The sequence below is a fragment of the Nanorana parkeri genome, unplaced genomic scaffold (assembly GCF_000935625.1).
Source record: "Nanorana parkeri isolate BGI_ZX_2015 unplaced genomic scaffold, ASM93562v1 scaffold313, whole genome shotgun sequence".
NCBI lineage: Eukaryota > Metazoa > Chordata > Amphibia > Anura > Dicroglossidae > Nanorana > Nanorana parkeri.
Window position 1 is genome coordinate 384328 of NW_017306581.1, and position 16129 is coordinate 400456.

General features: G+C 42.5%; 1 protein-coding gene across 1 annotated transcript in view; it reads left to right on the forward strand.

The window, feature by feature from the left end:
- Window positions 1–7378, forward strand: part of ENKUR (enkurin, TRPC channel interacting protein) — a 9898-nt gene extending 2520 nt beyond the window's left edge. The window contains exons 2-5 of the mRNA XM_018557960.1: window positions 682–827; window positions 2099–2352; window positions 5746–5892; window positions 7137–7378. Coding sequence (XP_018413462.1) covers window positions 682–827; window positions 2099–2352; window positions 5746–5892; window positions 7137–7310 — 721 coding nt within the window. The 3' untranslated portion in view covers window positions 7311–7378. The remainder of the gene's footprint in view (window positions 1–681; window positions 828–2098; window positions 2353–5745; window positions 5893–7136) is intronic.
- Window positions 7379–16129: the final 8751 nt, after the last annotated feature.

Below are 16129 nucleotides of genomic sequence, written 5' to 3' on the forward strand. Positions count from 1 at the left end.
TTGTGTGTGTGCATTCATTTTAAGGTACAGTTGTCCTTTAAAAAAAACAAAAAAAAAAAACAACCACCTTGATTTGACCTCCCCTTAACTCCATTTCAACAAAATTGAGAAATTATGCTAAAATTATAACTTTGTACAATCTATATTTCCAGAGGGTAGCATTTTAAGGCCCGTATCAGTTATGTTTTTGTTTTTTTTATTCTTTGCTGTCTGTGTCCCATCAGGAGATTTCCTTCCACTTCTGTCCCAGACATACAATAGGAAGTAAGAGGGTAAATCCATTCTTGGGACAGTTTTTTGTCACAAGAACTGGTGTCCCCATTGGAAGATTTCTCCTGATATCCTGTTCATATGGCAACTCAAAAATTGGGCTTTGACATCCTTTTCTATATTGCAGAGAGTGGTCACCAGAACAAATAGAAGTGAATCTCCCCAGCGGGAACACAAGCAGTGATTAAAACAAAAAAAACCTGACCCCCCACCCCTCTTCCCCCCCCCCTTCCCCCCCCTAAAAAAATTATGGCTTTCTATACACTTTAACTAGTCCCATTATTTTCCCTGTGGTTCTAGAGGACTGACACTGCGAGTGGTCATTGATTGAATGGTTTAGGAAATTAGAAGTAATTTATGATTCTGTCTGTATATATATATCATTTTTAATCCCCTGTTTTTTTTTTACAGATACACCTCCACCTTCAGGGACTCGGTTAAGCTGGAGGAGCAGAAGAATAAAGTTGCACATAAGACCATGGGACCAGCAAAAGTAGAAGTCCCATCACCAAAGGAATACTTGCAGAAACACACAAGAGAGGCCATACTGACCCAAAGTAAGCAGAATGTTGCAGGGTGCAAAAGAAAATTAAAATCCACTTATCCTTTCTACTCCGCTCCTCTGCCCCAGACATATATTATCCACATTCCTCCTCAGTATTGTCACCTGGGGCCAAAATCTTCATATATTGGCTATTACTGGTGCAAAGTCAATCCTTATGAACTTCAATGGGGGCCGTCTCACAGTTTCCCATTCTAGGACAAGCAGAATGACAATAATGATGGCTATACCCGAGAAGCTGATTGTTCGAATTAAATTTTGTTGAGCCGAGTGATGTCGGCAGGGCCTCCCATGGCTTGATTTTTGACCGATTCACAGGAATCAGCCCAAATTTGAGACATATATGGTCAGCCTAATGTTGATGAGGAAGTATCAGTATAACGTGTAAAGTCCCTTCACCCTTTGGGCCCATTCACACCAGCCAGGTCCATTGCAGAGTGTTCACATGCGTTATGGTGTGCTTTAACATGCATTGTGTTAAGCAGTCTTTTAATTTGAATGGTCTGCCAACGCGCAACAACGTACCAGCGGTATTTTTTGTATCACAAGGCACCATACGGTACAGTGGTGTGTTATTGTATGTGGTAGGAGCGTTGGGGGTGCCATAATAATCACAATGCACCATACGGCACAGGGGTGTGTTATTGTATGTGGTAGGAGCGTTGGGGGTGCCATATTAATCACAAGGCACCATACGGCACAGTGGTGTGTTATTGTATGTTGTAGGAGCATTTGGAGTGCCATAATAATCACAATGCACCATACGGCACAGTGGTGTGTTATTGTATGTTGTAGGAGCATTGGGAGTGCCATAATAATCACAAGGCACCATACCACACAGTGGTGTGTTATTGTATGTTGTAGGAGCATTTGGAGTGCCATAATAATCACAATGCACCATACGGCACAGTGCTGTGTTATTGTATGTTGTAGGAGCGTTGGGGGTGCCATAATAATCACAATGCACCATACGGCACAGTGGTGTGTTATTGTATGTTGTAGGAGCATTGGGAGTGCCATAATAATCACAAGGCACCATACGGCACCATGGTGTGTTATTGTATGTTGTGGGAGCGTTGGGAGTGCCATAATAATCACAAGGCACCAAAAGCCATTTACAGAGCATTCCTGCCACTATATAGAGCCAAGGAGCATAGGAAGGGCATTTACCCAGCTATACGATGAACAGAATGTTCATACATAAGCCCCTAAAAACTGTGTTATATGCTACTAATCACATGTTTTGCCTTTCTTGTGCCCAACAAGAAAGTGCTTTACTTGACTCCACAGGAAGACCACCGAGATGCCTTGCAGAAGACAAGAAGCGGCCCCCAGTTCCAACAAGAATAGAGCAGCCAATCCTGGGCGTGCAAACTAACAAAAGTTTCATCAAAACTAATGTAGCTGAAGCTGTCATGGCTGTTCCTAAAAAGCCACAGCCCATCTATGTGGACACCAAAAAAGGGGACAAGCATCTCCTTGAAACCTCAGGACTTGTTCCTAAATACATCAAAAGGAAGGTAATGTAGCCGCCACCGAGGCTTTTACCAACAGGAAATATCACATAATTAATTTATACTCCGAGATAAGGAATGTCTGCCATCAGTCATCTCAGGATGACATTAACTTTTGTACTTGCTCAGCATTTTGTTTGCTGGAAAGCTGTTATGTTGGAAGTCCCATAGCATGCTCCTAAGTCCAGGCCTAATGCATGGACAGAGGATATCTATCTATCACACACGTCAATCACATACGTACTCTGAAATGGTTCTAATGCTGGTTTAAATGAAGACAGGGGTAATTTATAGCGTATCCATTATTCTAAAATACAAACTATGTGCACTTTACATCTACCGTATTCATTCGTATGCCAGTAAAATGCAGCATTAAAGCTGCACAAATATATGGAAATGTTCGTATGCATCCTATAGTTAAGCAAAAATAAAACGCTGCCTCCATGCAAGCCCATCAACTGGTATCTCGGCACAAAATCTATCATATATTTTCCATTGGGGAAGGACAGCTGCATGCTATAACCCAAAAAAATATAAATAACACCCATCCACATCCACGCATAAAATATAAATAGAAAACTTTATTGCATGCTGTGGCTGCAGTAATCTGAATGTTATCTTTTGTATCACCTTATTTATTAAGTCTGGCACACTATTTTTATTGTATTGCTGGCTTTCTGCCCATTCTATTTCCACATTGGAAGTGATTAAAGTTGATCAATCATAATGCAGCTTTTTTACTGGTAGGTCATAAATAAAAGCAGGTATCTGATTGGTCGTTGTGGAATATACATTTTCCCCCCTTCTTCCATTGCTTCCCCTGTGTTGGGGAAATAACTGTTTTGTCACAATGCTCCACTGAGTATAGTTCAGCTTAAAAGGAAGACTTATTTATTTTGCAAACAATGAAAGGTCACATTGCCATAGCTTCATGATTGTATACAATGGCTTTGAAAAACTCTGTCCTAGGTGATTACCATTGAGACTAATGCCGGCTGGCCTGGTATAACCAAGCAATGCTAAAGATTTGAGTATTGCTTTAGATGAAGCACCTCTGATAGTCTTGTTGGAAAGCCCACTGTCAGAATTGCAGTAACCCATATGACAGGTCCTGGTGGCACAGTGACAGCTTCTAGGACATGCAGATGTCTCACTTCCCATTATTTTTATGAGATATCTATGACCAGCATAAAAGAACACACAGATGATAGAGGTGGAACCCAAAAAAAGAATGATATTCTATGATCTGTGGGTGGCTGTGGACTATGCTTTCAGTAAAGGCTAATAATTAGAGAGATTAGAAAACCCTGACACTGGCGGGGTTCTTTCCTGCTCTTCACCCCTGTCCCATTTCTTCCATTCACAGAAATGTTTTGACCACTAAGCAGGTCTCCAATTCCAGCTTGTCCTGAGAGAAGACGGATTGTGCCTGCATGCCTGATAGGCCTTAGAGAGGCATCATCACCAGCCCATTCAACAAAATGGCAGTGGCTCCTGAGGGCCCATCCTCTCAGTATTGTAACACTGTCCAACGCAGGCTCCCTCGCCACCTCCATGTTGCAGGAGTTCCACCTAAATATGCTCTGGTGTCAGATGATGCCAGTGCTTACCCAAGCAACTTACACCTCCCCCCCCAACCCATGACAGTGTTTGAAAATCAGACTTAAGCACTGCCCTACCATACCTGCTAGCCCAGCTCCCTTAGAACAATGGAATGAGCATTCTGACTAGAGCTGGTAGACATGACGGAGCATGGATCAGTGACTATACCGTGTTTGGGGGGGTTGGCTATAAGGAGGCTCCGTTACTTTCTCTAAATGGACAAAGTGACAGTGTCTTATTAGTCAGTAGCCATCTTTGGAGCTAGTGTACATGGACCTCTGTGTTTTATTTCTGACATATGTTTGTGAAGGACCTATTTGAAGAACATGGAAGGCAGTGTTTAAATTCCAAACTAGATTCTTTGGGATGGTGCTCACTTTTTTTGGGGGTGAGGGTTCCTGGTTGATGTTGCTTTGTTATTTTTCCTCTATTCAGATCAGCGTGAAAATGTAGTAAATATCTCTCAATACCTCTCAGATGCGTCCCAAACTAATCTCAAATGCTGAACATATTTCTGGGAAAGCACCTGAATCCATTTTGTGTAGGGGAAGCTTCTGGTTCTGACACTGTGCCCACTAATCCATCTGCTGGCCATACACTTGGCAGCTTTTTTGACAATTTAGGAATTTCCTATCAGTTTTCAACCACAAACATCTGCCACTGAGGCTTTTAGACATAACCCAGTTTAAACTGACCACCTTATTAAAATAAGAATCTATTGAATGTGACATTTAGCTGGCACTGCAGGGTTTTTGTTATTAGATTCTCACTGTCATTATGTTTGTTTGGTGGCTCAAAACATGGAAACAAATGAAGCTATAGGAGGTAGATTGGTGTAAAAAAATGCCAACACAATTAGAGTTACATTAGAGTTAGGCCCCTTTCAGGCAGGCGGTCCAATCAGGTCCGCCTTTTAATTTTTCGTGGCCAGTGTTATGCTGGCTATACACCTATATAGATTTTCTGCAGATTTTCTATGGTGAGATGGAAAAAGTGCAACACATTCCTCCATGTACGCCAAACTGTGTGGATGGAGGAATCTCCCGCTGGGCCAAGCTCCGGTATCTTTCTAGTGGGACCCGCTGGCTGTCAAAATACCTGAACAATCTGATTGGATGCAGGCATTGTTCAGATGTTTTGAGAGCCAGCAGGGCCGACTAGCAAGATACTGAAGCCTGGCCCAGGGGGGAGATTCCTCCATCCACACAGTTTAGAGTAGATGGAAGAATCTGTTGTACTTCTTCCATCTGACCATAGAAAATCTGCAGATAATCTATAGGTGTATGGCCAGCTTTAGTCTATGGACATTCATCCATTTACATCCAAATGAGCCCAACTCTGTCTAGGTCAGGAAAGCAGAAAGCAAAACGGAAAGGAGCTTTGGTGAATTTGATTGTGAGGGATCAGGGTAATAATCTGATGTAAACGGACACATGTCCACTTACATTCAACTCCCCATAGACCTAACATGAGTCTGGTAAGTTCAGTCTTTTCCACTACTGCAATAGGACGATGGACACACAATGGTGACATCCGTTCTGTACTGCTCGGATCAGCAGGGGATCTGTGTGCAGGTCGCCTGCTGATTGGAACTGACAGTGTGCATGTGAAAGGGGCCTTACAGATGTTTTGGAGACAAGTACAGCACATGGGGAATATCACACCTTACCTCCAGTGGAGATCAATTTTTTATTTTAGTACTATCTACAATTTACTTTGCATCTATATGTATGTACATATATAAAGCTTAAACATCACAGAATGGATTTCAGCACAAGCATTTTTTTTTTTCTAAAGGATTTTGGCTCTACTCCCGAATACTTGGTGAAAAGGAACGAGGAAGTGAGACAAGCCCAGGAAGAATATGATGCTTATGTGAAAGAACGTATAAAAATGGGTGCTATGAAACAACTGTATGAAGAAGAGAGACAGAATGTGTTAGAGGTAACATGTTTTTGTTTTCATTGAAGGATCAGTCCACCCAATTGTGATATTTTAGGCACAGGTGGAGCCTGGTGGGCTGAGTAAGCCTCTGCTTTTTTGGGTTATAGCTCTTTGATGCTTCAACAGCAAGATCTCCCTGCCATCATTTCTAACTGTCCACCTGGGAGATGTTGGGTGTCCCTGTCTGTTCAATTCTCCATACAGTGACCCTGTCACTAGACCATTCATTTCAACAAAAATCTTCCCATAAGATTATATTTGCATTCAACATATTTGTATTTTCAGTATATGTTATTTACCTGTAAAAGCTTCCCTTATATAGACTTCCAACAGCCCTGAGACCTCTGCTGGGCGCAGTCAACTTGCATGTGATGTCAGCAGCCCCAGCAGAATCAGAGCTGTTATACAAATGACACTCCATAGTATTCCCCTTTGCTCCTCCGCTGGCTGCTACATAACTGTTTATGTGGACAGGTAAGGGGAGAGGCGGAAAATGTTTTCTAGCAAGATAAAAGGCACACTGCAAGTGAACAATACTAATTTATGGAAAGGGAACAACACTGCAAGTAAACATTCAAAATACTTGGGGGGGAATTTATCAAACTAATCAATCAACAGCTCTCTTCAGCACGGCCAGGTAAGATTTGAAAATGAGAGAGAGATGTTAATTGGCTGCAGTGCAAATCTGCTCCAAATTTTGTCTGCTCCAGTTTTGATAAATTCCCCCTTGATCTTTCTGTGCTTTTACCTGAATTTTTTTAGGTTGGTGACAGGATCTCTTAAAAGGCATAGTCCACCTTTGCAAAAAAAATGAATGAATGCACCAACAATGAATTAATACAAAACAAAAGTGCATTTATTACATTTTTGCATTGAAGCCTGAAGATTAGTGTGTGATGGTGTTGTGGTTGCATCTCTGTCCCCTTGTAGTCCCACCTGGGGCCTTTTGCTTTGTGATTGGCCAGAAGGAAATGGGGACAGAGATGCAACTGCAGCACATGTGACACGCTAATCTTCAGACTTGGAGCACTATAAGCAGAGTGGACATCGAAGTTCAGCAGGAACCGGACTTCCACCTGCATGTAAACTGATTTACGGGGAGCAGGCAGGTCTGAAAATGGCAAGTGGCTTTACAGCAAAGTCACTCTGCAACTTACTGAACTGTAATAAGATTATTGTGCCCGGAGTTGGGCTTTAAGGCCACTCAGACGTCTATATTGTAAATGTTTCCTTTTCTTGTGTAGGGACTGAAGAAAAACTGGGATGAGCTTCACCATAAGTATCAGGGCCTCTCCGTTGTGATCGACACACCGGCCAAAAAGGCTTACAAACAGAGACTGGAAGTGGAAATGAGACAGCTGGAGCGAGATATTGATGTCATCGAAAGACACAAGATTATCTACATAGCAAATAACTAGAGATCACCTTTCACACAACACGTAGCAGAGAACCAGCTTTCATTAAAGATTTAGTCATTTATATATTTCTGAACAAACTGTTTCTTTAATTTCTTTTTACTTTTTCTTGACTCTTATTAAAAGGTTTCACTATGACTTTTATCTGTATATATTCCTACATGGGATTGTATCAATCCAGAAGCTGTTACTTTTAAATTCTTTTTTGATGGTTGTTTCACAGTGATGACAAATTAAGATACAAAGAGTCAAATGTTGACTGACTAGGAGGTGCTACAATGCTCAACAGGAGGAATGCCATCGTTTTCAATGGCCCCTGTTTACACCTGAGAGTTCTGTCGCTTGTAGCAAAATGCCTCTAGCTTGAAAAAGTGCATGAGCTTCTTTTGGAGCAGATTCAAGCATTTTGGCCCCATAGACTTCAATAGGATTTTGCGAAAAATTTGCAAAAATGTGACTATTGTGTGTTTAAAGTGTTTGCCTAGCAACTAGCTTTGCATTGGCTAAAAATAAAATGCTGAAGCCTGAGATGCCTGTATAAACACTCAAAATAATGCCGAAAGAAACACCCAAAGATGATCAGCACATGTGTAAATGGGAGCTTAAAGATTACTTGAATTGTGAAAGCTGTGCCCTATAAAGGCAAGCAGAGGACAAAGGACTAAACCTCAATATTGCCTGTAGGCTCGAAGCACGTCAAAGCTTCCTAAAAGCCCCGACAAATACTTTGCAAAATCCTGCTTTGCACACTCCTCTTAGACAAGTTGAAGCCTGTGTGAACAAGGCCATAGGGACTTCTAATTAGTAATGACATCTCCCATATTTCTTTAATATGTCAATATAGTCAAAAACATTTTTGGCGAGTGATGAGGGGAAGCTCTTTCAGGTTATGATTGCTATGTGTGCCGCCACCAGAAAGATCCACCCACACTATTTTTCCTCGTGGTCATTGTCAAACTAGAAAGCATTGGGAAATCCCAAATTTTACAGTTGTCACTTGAACAAAAGGAGGGAGGACATCTTCCAATGGGTTATTGTGTGAGTCCCATCACACTTCTGACTGCAAATATCTCAAAGTGGTGGGTGCAGCAGTGGCAAGCGGTTGGTGCTGTATTTGCATGTTCACATGACCACAAAGCAAACGTTTCGGGGCTGCATTGGGTCAATGTGATGTTTGCTTGATGAAGCGACCCTATGCAACCCCGAAACGTTTGCTTTGTGATAAAAGACTTGCTTGCACCACTATTGGAGTGCTAGTGATTTTTCCTGATCTTCATAATCATTCAATGGGGACACCTGTTATGGTGACAACTGTCTTCGATGGGAGTTCTCCTCCCTTTGGAGAGATTTCCATTCACTTGCCGGTTGCGTCCCCAAGAAAGGATGTAAGAGGAAATCTGCTCAATGGGTAAAAAAACAGCAAGAAAAGAAAAAAACATGTTTGAACCATTCTGTACTTTGTTCAAAGCAACAACAATAAAAAAAAAGTGTTGGCTACAGATACACATTAAATGATACCCTTCATGGGCTCACTCAAAATGTTTAAGTTGCTTGCTTTTAAAACATGATAGGTTTCTTCATCAAGCTTCAGTATGTGATCACAAGTCAAGTCATCGGCACGTAATACGAAAATTACAAAATGACACCTTTTTTCATTAATTTGTTTTAAAGTAGATGTGAACTCACATATACACGGTTTTCACACTGGTGCAGACATACAATATTAATACTCTGTAGGTCTTGTTATAAAACGATCAATTACGTAAATTTTTTATTTGCTTTTATGAGTGGCCAATTGACTGCTTCCTTAGTAATTATGTCCCTGCAGGCTAGGGCTGTGAGAGAGGAGAAGACACTTAAAAGAGAAATTAAGCCAAACTTTTTTTAGCCTTGCTTCTCTTTTGGGTCACAGGAGTTTATTAATTAATATACTCCTGTGACTCAAAGTCTGCATATATCAGGCTAATGCTTGCCATCAATTGACAGCCCAGCCGTAGCCACAATATTGTCCACCCCAGCTGCCTAACTGACAACTGGTTCTGCCTTTCTGCACGTGGGTGAGAGCCAGAGCCAGCCATGTCCACCCTCTCCCTTGTTCTGAGCGTCAGACAGTACTGATGAAGCAGAGAGGGGAAGACAGAATCCCTGCAGGTGGTAGTGACTGACAGTAACAGCTCTCCACGGGGAGCAGAGACGGAGAGCCGACTGATCTGCGGTCATGTGATCAACTCTCGGTCTTACAGCCTATGTATGACAGCTGCAGTGTCCCATGCCGGCTCTACCTATTGGATATAGTAGGGTATAGTATATTTTACTCTCACCATTCTTCTCCTTTAAGGTTTCCAAGGACATTACTGTGGCAGGAAGTCCCAGTCTCGGCTTCTAAATGGTCACAAGATGTCAGATGTCAGTCACCCAACAGGGGACGTTGCCAGCAGCACATTGGATGGCAACACCAAAAGGATCAGGCACACTTTTAATCAGCACAGCTGCCTGTAGTTCACACAAGAGGGTGACAATGCTGCCTACATATGCTTTAGGCCTGGTTCACACCTGTACGTTTTGTAGCGCGTTCAACGCTCTACGAACGCTCTACAAAACGCTCAAATATGAAAATCCCATTGTTTTCTATGGGTATGGTACACACCTTGCCGTATTTCAGCCCGTCTGAACGCGCTACAAAACGGCCTACACCTGAAAAGGTACATGAGCTTCTTTGCGGCGTTTTTGTTGTGCGTTTCCATTGGGATACAGCCAAGTAGCCCGCGGAAACGCGCATATTCGATACGCCTAGGTGTGAACAGAGCCTTAAAGTGCATTTCTTCTTTTGCAGTCAAATTTGAGACCTCTCACTATATGTTTGTTACATGTTCCCTTTCACACACCATACCTAAAAAGAAAGTGATATCAAACCTTAATTTAAAAAAATTATCATAATGAGGTAGACCCCACCACTTACCTTGTTTGCATGTCCATTTTCATCCTGTGGGTGCTTTCAATCCCAGCAGTGAAAAATGTTGCCTCAGGATCCTTTCCTAGGGTGGCTCCATCACGTTACAGGGTCCCATAGAGCCACATGTGTGTGCACGTGTTCCCGACTCAATCCATGGACGAGTCTGTTTACGCCCATTGAAGATTATAACACGGGAGGCAAGACACTCCGCTGCTCCTCCCTCCAGCTTCTGACTGACAGCGGCTGAAAACCTGCACTGTCGCTGCTTTATGGTGCATGTGAAAGCCACCCAGACTACCCAGAAGTTTGAGGGAAGCAGCACTGTGGAGCAGCTGGTAGTGAGCAGGTAGGGCAATTAAATGTTTTATGGAATTATTTAAAAGAGAACTATGGCCTAACATTTTTTTTCTATAGTTCTCTTTAGGGTCACAGGAAGACATATACCATTGTCCTCCTGTGACCCAAAACTCAGCATATAGCGGCCTACTTCCTGCTATATGCTATAGCGCAGAGCTGCTCTGCAGTTGAGACAGATATAGCAGAGATATTGTCGGGATCCCCCCACTACCTGATTGACAGCTGGCTCTGCCTCTCCAGAGGCAGAGCCAGCTGTGCCCGCCTCCTGCCCCATCCAGTCAGCTTTGGAGGAATGGAGAGTGTATTTCACTCACCCCATAATTCTCCTTTAAATAAAAAAATGACTGGGTAATGTTGCACTGTATGACATTGCCAAGTACATTTACAAAAGGCAGAGGGTTTAATACTACTTTGAACATATTTCTTACCTTTCTAAGTGTTTCTTCAGGATTATACACAGGACTGCAAGCTATTCTGAGCAATTTCAGAGGGACAGAGTTAGGACAGACAATGTTGAAATCTAGTTTACAACTGATAATGAGATCTTCCAGCACAGTACAGACAGGGTTAATTATGATAAACTTTAACTCCCCAGCCCCCTCCTTGACAATAAATAGAAGAGAAAATCTAGTATTTTTAAGCAAGTGAAAAGGTAAGCAACAATTTTTTTTTTTAAAATGATGCAATGTGAATGGGAACATGTAACAAATATAAAGTGGGTGTTATGCCAGCTTGGCTGCAAAAGCGGAGTTACACTTTAAATAATTAATTTTTTTAATGTAATCCATGACGACACTTAGGAGTACTGTATATTTATAAACAATTTCCAGATCCATTCACTTTCCGGAGCCTTTGAATCTCTGTAATTATTTTTTAGTATATTTTATTTTCAGGCTGAATGTATTGAAATGTAATTCTGTGCTATGGCCACTAGATGGAGCTGAGGAGCATGGGAAATACATTTCAGACCTATTAGACTAGGTAATTATGAAGAGCATGTGCCCCCATGAGCAGTGCACATTTGTTGACAGAGAACATGATGATAAGAGGAGAAAGAAAAGTAGCAATTGTACGCAGTAATCAAAGTTATGTGCTTCAGTGGAAGTGGCAGATCCAGCTGTGCTGTGCCCCTGGCAGGGGTGTCTGGATCACAAGACTGCTGCACAGAATTACAAATCAGTTAGCAGGTAAAACGGTTTCTGTACGTGTATTTCAATTGTCTATCTAGTTGCTTGCCTGAAGTTTATTCAGCTTTAACCAAAGGGGACAAATGTGAAAGTGAACATAAGGTGACCCTGTGACAGGGTCTCTTTAAAGCTGAGCACTAGCCAAATATAAAAGACACAAATTAATGTAGCTATTCAATCATTATCAAATATATTTTTGCATGCAGGCAGTATAAGTACTTGAAATTGGCCTAATATCAGCCTCTTGCAGTCCCTGTACAGCAGGACTGGGGTGTACGAAGTAGCAGAACAAGGAGACAATCAGTTCATATGCAGACAAGAAGCATGCTGATAGGAGGGGAAAGGAGAGTGAGAGAGATGAGCTCATCACTGTCCTACTTCCTCTTTCACTGTCCAGTGACAGGCTGGGGGTGGATCCAGGATTATACATTCACTTAGCACAGTGGTTTTACTATTACATGGATCCAGGATGACCTGGGCTCAGAGGAAGTGGGGTGAATCATGCTGGCCATCAACCGGAAGACGTGTAGCAGAAAAAAAAGTAATGCAGGTGAAATCTGGATTAAAGCTGAATATTGCAGCAAAGTCGGTTTTATTGCTTTACTTTTTAATGGGCTATTAACCTTTATCTTGTTATTTTTGGCTCGAGTTCTGATTTAATGTATCACATGAGCAAATCAAGCCAAACTCTGTAGGACGTATACAATAAGTTAGTGTCTTTGTAGTGTTTTTTTCTTTGTTTTTGTTTTTTTAAAGGTTCGCACTGCGTGCCACGAAGACAACTTTACCCCTGAGAACAAAAAAAGTGAATCGTAAAATCACAACACACTAAAATAAAAAGGCAGGGCCACGGATCCCTGAAGGAAGGGCTATGAAACCCTGAACCCCCATAGGACGCAAGGCTCCTGACAAGGGCAAGGGCAACCCAAGTCCATCTAGCCAAAGCCAGGCGGACCCCGATCCTTAAGGGCCTACCGAAAGAGGTCCACCAAGTACTAGGTAGGCGGTCTCCCGGAAAGAAACCGCCAAGGTGGAGGGATGTAAAGAAACCCCATAGAGGCCACAGAACCTCCCCCCAACATCATGTCAGGCCTTGAGGGTACCCACACCCTCCGTCTTCCGGAGGGTCAAAAAGTGCTCATTTGTGCATTCAAAAGTGAATAAAATAAATAGGAGCCAGTGCACGACCCTGACAGGACTTTAGTCTTATTATGAATATGATCCTGTTTATTGTGGACGGGCTGGGACTCTGTCCAAATCTGTCTGGTGTCCTGTGCAGATCCGCAGAGAACACTAGACAGTTATTGTGGCTGCAGGAAATCCATCAGACTATCACATGACAGTAATTCTCATTAGTTACAGATCAAGGCTATAAAATTGTTACATGAATAACTGTCATACTTTGTTGTTTAAACATATTTATCAGACAGAATCAGAATCTGATATTTCCAGTACCACATGCTACCATTGTGTTTCCCCGATAATAAGACCTACCCCTAAAATATGGCCTAGTACTATTTTTGGGAATTGCTAAAATATAAGACCTACACCGAAAATAAGACCTAGTTGTGACCATTCTCAGGGCCAGTGGTGGCATAAGGGGGAACTTGAAGACCCGCGGGAGAGAATGAGCGGTGCCAAGGAAGCCACTGGTAGAGGAAGTGAGGCGGCAGCGGAGGGAGCAGAGCTGCATAAGCCGATGCTTCCTCCTGTCACAGGCGGAGTGATACCAAATGCACTCCGCCTATGAGGAATCAATAGTGAAAGTGCGCTTTGCTCATTCTGGTTACCAAATTGCCCTTCGAAAGGTACGGCACCCCTGATTGCCCTGATCACCCTATTCTTAACTTTGCCATTTTGGATTATTTAATTTGGATTTGCATTCATTTTGGATTGTTATACATTAAAAAAATAAATAAGACCTACCCCGAAAAAAAGAACTAGTGTGTTTTTTTTTGAGCCAAAAAAAAATATAAGACAGTGTCTTATTTTCGGGGAAACATGGTATATTGAAGTGGAGACGAAGGTGTAAGTGTGGTTGATAGGAAACTATTTTGTTTACCCAAAAACTGCACAAAAAAAGGTATTGAAATATTTTCCTCAATTGCTGCAATGCATATATATCTGCTTTGTGGCACCAAAAGCTTTTGTGAACCCTGTTTTACCTTGTAGCAGTGACATCATCACTGTGCGGTACATAGCCTGTGCAAAGAGCAGAGCTGTGGGAGGGACCCAGCAGGCTCCACCCACTACAAGCTGCCTGCAGAAAACCACCAGAGGGGGCGGAGACAAGACCAGTCACCCTGCACAAGGAGAGAGAGCGGCAGTGACCGGTCTTTATTACAGAAAGCTCCAAGTTTCACACTGGATCACTGCACAGAAGAGTTCTAAACTCTTGTGAACCAATTTTATCAATCTTCTGCCCAGCTATACACTGGGCAAGGAAATTTCTGTGCTCCTCGGTGCCATCTAGTGGCAGGAAACCCATGTAAAATCCATGCTTTGGTGTAATTAATATATATACTCCATGCTGGTGTCAATCTCCTCCTAAAAACACAGCTGGCTTTCTCCCAAATGTTGACCATGTACTGCAATGAATTGATTAACAGTCTCTGCAAACTGCTGCCAAACACACAGATCACAAAGAACAAAAATCCTGGAATCAAAGGTTACATTGTAATAAAATAATACTGAGATGTGCCCATTAGATAGGAACAGTGCATACAAGTGTTTTTAAAGCTGAACTCCAGACGAAGAGCTAAATACAAAGATGAAATACATATATGGGGGCTGTTCTGTTTCCAGAAAAATCCTCACTGTCACCCGCTTCCTCCCATCCCAGCCTTTTTTTCCTCCCTTTGTTTGGTGGTCTTCGCTCTGACTTCCTCATTCCTTGGGTAGGCGAGGATGATATCCCCATCGGTCCCCCATTCATGGACTGCAGCCTCTGTGGATAACGTCACACATTCCAGGAGGCTATAAGACCAGTCTGCCTGTAGTCCAGATCTCGCGCATGTGCCGTAAGGGGGTTGGCTGTAAGTGGTCAGCAATTGGCCACCAGCTCCCAAATCCAAGATGGTGGTAGGAATGATCAGAAGCCTGTGTGGAAGACAGTGCTGGACTTTATGGGCTATCAAGTATGTGTTTCTTAAAGAAGAAGTCTCATAAAACATATTACTTTTTTATTATAACCACCTGCGGATCAAATGCATATAGCACTTGGCCCCATTCGGATCAGTGGCCCCATTGCAGAATAAAAGCGCCCCTTTATTTATGTTAATGGCTGTAGCTTCACCCCAATCTAAAATGTGGGAGGAGGTACAACCAGCACTGAGACCGGCCCCCCCCCAGCTGACTGCTCTGCAACTATTATGTATGAACATTCAGCACCCACTGAGTGATAGATCTGTCAGCTACTAGTAGCTACAGGGGAGCAGCTGCTCTATCACAGAGCTATATGCTATGTGCACTTTGTCCCCTGGCAGATTAAGTAAAAATGTCATATTTGCAGTTGGACTTCTTTAAAACTCAGTAGCTCCCGTTCTGTATGACAAAAAAATAGACTCTAATGGTTTCTCTACTGCAGTTAAAGTGTATCTCACCCATGCAATGCACTTTTTTTTTAAATGTCAGTGTGTGTCACAGGCAGCGCACATCAATGCACATTGAAATGTTCCCTCTCACCATAATACAGGCGTCGACAGGCATTTTGATGTGTTTCTATTCATTTCAATGGAAAAGGCATCAAGCAAAAATGCCAAGGTATGCAACCAGCCTCCAAAAGAAAACTAATGCAGCCACCATATCTGGTCCCATGCTTCAATATATGACATTTTTGTTTATATGCTTAGATACCCTAAAATAATACTCACAGGTCTCCTCTCTGCCCCCAAGGGAAGGGTGAGAACCCAGCAGGATTTTTAGGGTGCATGTTTCCCATCGGGGACAGTTTCCTTCTCGCTTCCTGTTCCATAGACTCAGACCCATTTCTCTAATAGTTAGGTATTCACACTGAAAGACTTCCCTTTAATTTCTGCTCCTATGACAACTCAAATTTTAAAGCAGAAGTCAACCTTTTCATATGTGGGGTACAGCATTAAACATGATCAAATTGCCCAGCCCCCCTCACACTGTCCCCTATCTTTAATTGTGGGGTCCTCCTCCCCTCCTGTATACATCCAGGCCCTGTATACATTTGATTTCTGCACAGCTGTGTGTGGCTCCACAACTCCGTCATCCATTCACAGGATCCACGAATAGCAGACTACAAGTCCCATTTGACATTGCAGCAGAGGGACTCGTAGATCTCAATGGAGCTCGAGTGC